The 5,356-nt window shown below is 37.4% G+C and overlaps 1 protein-coding gene across 2 annotated transcripts; it reads right to left on the bottom strand.

Annotated features, from left to right (window-relative positions):
- Nucleotides 1-378: 378 nt before the first annotated feature.
- Nucleotides 379-4,909, bottom strand: LOC104604997 (cysteine-rich receptor-like protein kinase 10). Of its 2 annotated transcripts, none has more exons than XM_088904131.1 (7): nucleotides 3,840-4,909; nucleotides 3,022-3,153; nucleotides 2,712-2,833; nucleotides 1,983-2,193; nucleotides 1,520-1,757; nucleotides 1,157-1,307; nucleotides 379-1,039 (listed from the first exon to the last, which is right to left on the bottom strand). In XM_088904131.1, the coding sequence occupies exons 1-7, from the start codon at nucleotides 4,687-4,689 to the stop codon at nucleotides 707-709; spliced, it is 2,037 nt and encodes a 678-aa protein (XP_088760257.1). In that variant the 5' UTR covers nucleotides 4,690-4,909; the 3' UTR covers nucleotides 379-706. The 2 variants fall into 2 exon arrangements, with proteins under 2 accessions (XP_088760257.1, XP_019054553.1); XM_019199008.2 differs by having other exon boundaries at nucleotides 3,834-4,908.
- Between the last annotated feature and the right edge of the window lie 447 nt (nucleotides 4,910-5,356).

Genomic DNA, 5,356 nt, shown 5'->3' with positions numbered 1-5,356 from the left:
GGTCAGCCTGCAGAGCCATTGACAGTTATGATGCGAAGCTTCGTGCAGTCATCAAGGGTTTAGAAGCTGCTATAGCGTTGCAATGCCAATCAGTGCGAGTTTTCTTGGATTCTGAAATAATAGTAAAAAAGTTAAACCTTTTAGTAATGGAACGTACATGGATTGATCAAATGCATTTTGGATGGATCTTGCATCTCCAAAGTCAGTTTAGGGATTTAAAGTTCATTTACATATCTAGAACTAAGAACACTTTAGCTCATCTTTTAGCTTATTATGCTTGTAAATATCAAAGGCACTCTGTTATGGACATGTTACCTTGTACAACTTTACTAAATATAATTTAATCACCACTCTTTTGCTTGGAAAAAAAAAAGATTGCTATGAAAACATATTCTGCCAAATCCATTTCACGGAATACTGAACACAGTAAAAGCCCAAAACTAAAGCTTCTATTTTGAGGCTTTTAAAAACATAAAAGCAGCAGAAGTCATCCGAAAACAGCTTGTATAGTTGTATGCTGTTTTTTCGTCCCTGTTCTTTCTACTGCTATGAAGCTATCCTTTCTTAATTTCTACTAAACACAAAATAATTTCCATATTTCAACGTATTGTTCTCCTTCAATAACACTTCGATCATTCGCAAATTCAACTGTATCTGAAAATTAAGAAAAGCCGTCTTTGTGTACCCCTGATCCTGTGGCATAAAACTACCTTGGGTCTAATTCTGTATTCGTCACATCATTGATAGACCCTGGTATTGATCTACTTGTAGATCGATCTGATTCAGTTGGCTGTTCTTCAGTATTTGTCTCCATTCTGCTGTATCCCAAAAATGCTGGTTGCTGAGGCGGTTCAAGAGTGACAGAATAACTATTCAGCATGAGAACTACTGTTGCCATGGTGGGTCTCTGAGCTACATCATCCTGAACACACAATAACCCAATATGAATGCATCTCCTCACTTCTTCTCTTGAATAGAACTTACTTAAAATTGGGTCCAGCAAATCCAAAGCGTTTCCTTCGTTCCAATTTCTCCAGGCCTACAACAGTTCATCAATATGTAACTAGTCAGTTTAATTCTTTCTATTGTAAATAACAACAATCTATTATCAAAGCAAGGAAAATAGATGTACTTGAAATTAAGGATTCACACTTACAAAACTTAGAAGATCCTCTGAAAACTCTGATTGATTGAAAGAGCTATTCTTCTTTCCCGTTATAATCTCTAAAAGTAAAACACCAAAGCTAAAGACATCTGACTTGACGGAGAACAGTCCATGGATCACATATTCCGGAGGCATATAACCACTGTAAGAAATTATCAACAGGAATACCAATTAAGTGATCATGACAGTGGAGAACCCTCTGAGGTTCCATGTAACTAGTTATGTTTTATTCATACTTAATTTGAATAAATAATTTCTAGCTTAAACAGTGACTGGCATTTCTTAATCTGACTGGTCTGAACTTAATCTGGTTGAGATCATTAGAACACAAAGGATTCAACAGTGAAGGCTTACAATGTTCCAACTACTCTGCTTGTATTGGCTTGAGTTTGATCCACGCCAAAAATTCTTGCCATCCCAAAATCAGATATTTTGGGGTTCATATTACCATCTAACAGGATGTTGCTAGCTTTAAGATCGCGATGAATAATCTTGAGTCGAGAATCTTCATGAAGATAAAGAAGCCCTCGAGCAATGCCTCCTATAATCTTATAACGTGTTGGCCAATCCAAACGAGCACCTTCATCTGGATCTATACATTTATCCAAAACAAGCTAGAAATTTAGGATGCAGAATTTGAATGGATAATATGAACAATTGAATTACCACTGTTCCAAATGTTTAAATCTCTTGAAGGAAATTATAAAATGCAAAGATTAGGCCATATTATTTTCCACAATCCACCCAGCATTACGGAACAGAACAGCAGTAGGTCAAGAAGCGTGAATGGGGGTTGTGTGAGGATTAAAGAACAAACCGAATAGAAAGTAATCGAGGCTTTTGTTGGGGACGAATTCATAGATAAGTATCTTCTCTTCTCCTTCTAAGCAAAATCCCAAGAGCCTAACAAGATTCCTGTGTTCAAGCTTTGCAACCAATACAACCTCATTCTTGAATTCTTTTGCACCTTGTCCAGAGCTTCTAGATAGCCTTTTCACAGCAATTTCTTGTCCATTAGAAAGTTTACCCTGGCAATGTAATTCATCATAAATAGCTATCAACCTGTTAAGTTATCCTAATTTCGTTAATAAGCCAAGGAAATTTCCAAGAAGTTTGACTTTACAATAAAATTATACTTCATAATCTGAATGTTAGGTGTGTTTGGTTCTTTGGGATTTATTGCCACATAGATATTGGCATTTATTGCCTATGAAACAATATGAGACAACTGTTTGGTTTTACCTTTTATCAAATAAATGGTAGAAAACTTAAAGGCTTTGACTTTTGTGCATGGGGCATTTGGAGAAATGTAAAATTCTTATTTCCTCCAATGCCCCAGCATTTCTTGAAACCAAATGCTGATATGGCACATTTTAATGGGTATTAATCTGAGGTGAAAAATAAAAAAAATATTTAAGTGATGCCCAATTAAACAGTAAAAACAGGAAGCATTTAAAGTGAAAAAATACAAATAAATGGCCCATCCATAAACGCCCACAGAACCAAACACATACTTAAATCTCTAAATATGTTTAAATCTCCTTACCTTGTAAACACAACCAAATCCACCTTGACCAATTTTGTTGTCATCAGAGAAGTTATTTGTAGCTGCTATGACTGTACTCAAATTAAATTGCAATGACTCCGCATTTGTAATATCATTCTCATCTACACCAATATGAAGAGGAAAATGAGTAAAATTTTAAAATAAATTTTGTAATTATTGAACATAGGTAATGAGGTTTTACGAAGCAAATGAAGTAACAGATGTCCATGGAGCTACGATTATGCTTATCTAGACTGAAGTATTGAGACTTGAATGATGAATGAAGATTTCGTAAAGGAATAGCTCTTACCAGTACCACTGATCAATTTCTCTTTCTTCTTAGTCAGCCAACACCAACTGAGAATTGATAAGAGCAACACTGCAATAGCAACTGAAACAGCAATAGCAATAATAGTTCCAGCTGATATCTTTTTCCGTTTTGCTGCATTGAGAGGGAAAGGGAAAAATTCAGAAGAGGAAAATTTGTCGATGATTGATTATTCAGTCTTCAATATGAGCAAAAGACCAAGATATTAATACCAAGCGATTACATTTTAATATCACTGTCCGTAGTATTCAATAATACAGGCTTGGAAAGAACATTTATTGAATCTCAATAGCCGTTCACGAATGATTCTGCAGGGATACGAAGAAAATAACAATAGTCTCGAAGTCGACACTCTCTTTTTTTTTATGTTGAAGAAGTGGGCAACCCTATACTCAACTTCTTTGGTCGATTTGGAATGGTAGGAGACAGTATCACTCCCCTGTTTTGGGATGCTGTAACTGGTTTATGCAATTAAAAGAACCACTGAACTCTTAGTTGCTGATAAACGTAGACAGCCAATTTTTTTTCCGAGAGAGGTATCTACCTACTGAGAATTAAATGTTTAAGTGTCAAGATTTAATACAGATTTCACTCTTGGATCGCTAGAGCCTTTTAGTGGTCAAGTAGATCACGTCATGTACCCCTCCCCATCCCCCTCTCAATGTCTCTGAGAACTAACAATTGAACTTCTAGTGCTAAAATAGAGGCAAAATGCCAGAAACAGAGAGAAGAAAAACAATAGCAAAAAGCTAATTCAAGGAAAAAAAAAAGAAACAAAGGCGGGAAAATCTTACCGTTACCTGCCTCACTTCCTGTCGTATTATCCGTGATGTTAGAATTAGCTGGAGGAGGAGGAGCTGCTTCAGCTGGTGGTGGAGGAGGCGGTGGTGGCAGCGCCGATAAGTTGAAGTATGGATAAGTCTCAAATCTCACGTTACAACTCAAAGTAAATAAATGGGCTCCTATATGGCCATTACAACACGTAGAGATCCAGCTAATCATCTGCCGGAGACAAGTGTTGCAGCCAAGCTCCGTTAAATCCAGAGTACACTGCACCAAACCATATATAGTGCTGTGATAGGACAAGTTGGTGTTGATCGTCCCGATGGCAAACTTGGATGCCTTAGTGAGCGCCGTAGTTGAAAGACTGGTCAAGAGTTGGTCTAATTTGCTATTAAAAACCTCCATATCGGATGCGTTGTTGACATTATAACCACCTCCACGTTGAGTACTGATCTGGGAAAAGAAATTGAGATTGGAATAGCGTAAGAGGCAGTTATCGTAACGGACACCCGCGGCCTTCTTATTGGGGCATCTCTTGAGGAGTGTTATGCTAGAGGTGTCCAAGCAGCTATAGCAATCATCCATGGAAACATCGCCTCTGCACTGAACAAGTCCGTAGGCGGTGTCGGGGTTGTCGCCATAGCTTGTGTTGAAGAAGCCACTGCGGTAGCCGTTGGAAATGAGGGAAGGGAGGAGGTGGTTGACAAGATTTTTCTGGAATTGGCTGCCGGAGGTGTAATTAGCTGGGTCGGAACAGAAGGTTAAGTTCATGATGGGGCCTGGTTCTTGAGCTCCGGTGGGCATTAGAAAGAGTAGAAAAGTAAAGAAGATGAGTAGCCTCATGGCACATGATCCAATCAAAATCATACTTTCGAGGGCCGGCCGGGGATTCCTTGTCAGGCCGAGTTTCCGGTGGAGAGCCTTAGTAATTCGTACTTCAAAAGACAGAGCATTCGGGATGAAGACGAAGAATTAATCTCGTATTTGTTGTCAGTTAATCTTGGCTAACTCGGTCGTCTTAAAAGGATTTATTCGAGTCAATGAATCTCTCTTTACCATGGGGCTTAGTACTTGTAAAATTAGTCAGTGGAAAAGAGATATCCAATGATCGACTTCCCCTCTTATTAACCGTTTAAAACATTTTGGCATTCACTGCAATCCAATGACGTCTAACTAACACTTGTATGGGTAAAATATCTTATTCGCTTAACATTGAATTTGTTTTTGATGATAAGCTAATAAACTTCTAAGTCAGAAGAGGAAAAGAAACAGCCGCTAGTAATTTCAATATAAATTCCTTTTCCTTTTATTGTTATATGATAATATAAATTCTATATTCAAAGAATGCAAGAAAAACTCCAAATTGGTATTGCGGAAAAACCCAAGAAAATAGATTCGAATATTATTCAAAAATGAGAGTAAAATAGAGATGAAGAGAAATAAGCATAGAAAATACATAGATTTACATGGTTCAATTTATAGTCTATGTCCACGGGCAAAAGAGAGGAATAGAAATTCACTATGAAATTGGTAA

Source organism: Nelumbo nucifera, chromosome 1, assembly GCF_055504915.1.
Source record: "Nelumbo nucifera cultivar China Antique chromosome 1, China Antique-T2T, whole genome shotgun sequence".
Taxonomy (NCBI): domain Eukaryota; kingdom Viridiplantae; phylum Streptophyta; class Magnoliopsida; order Proteales; family Nelumbonaceae; genus Nelumbo; species Nelumbo nucifera.
Note: the sequence above shows the minus strand (reverse complement) of the source record. Positions and strands in the feature narration are given on the sequence as shown.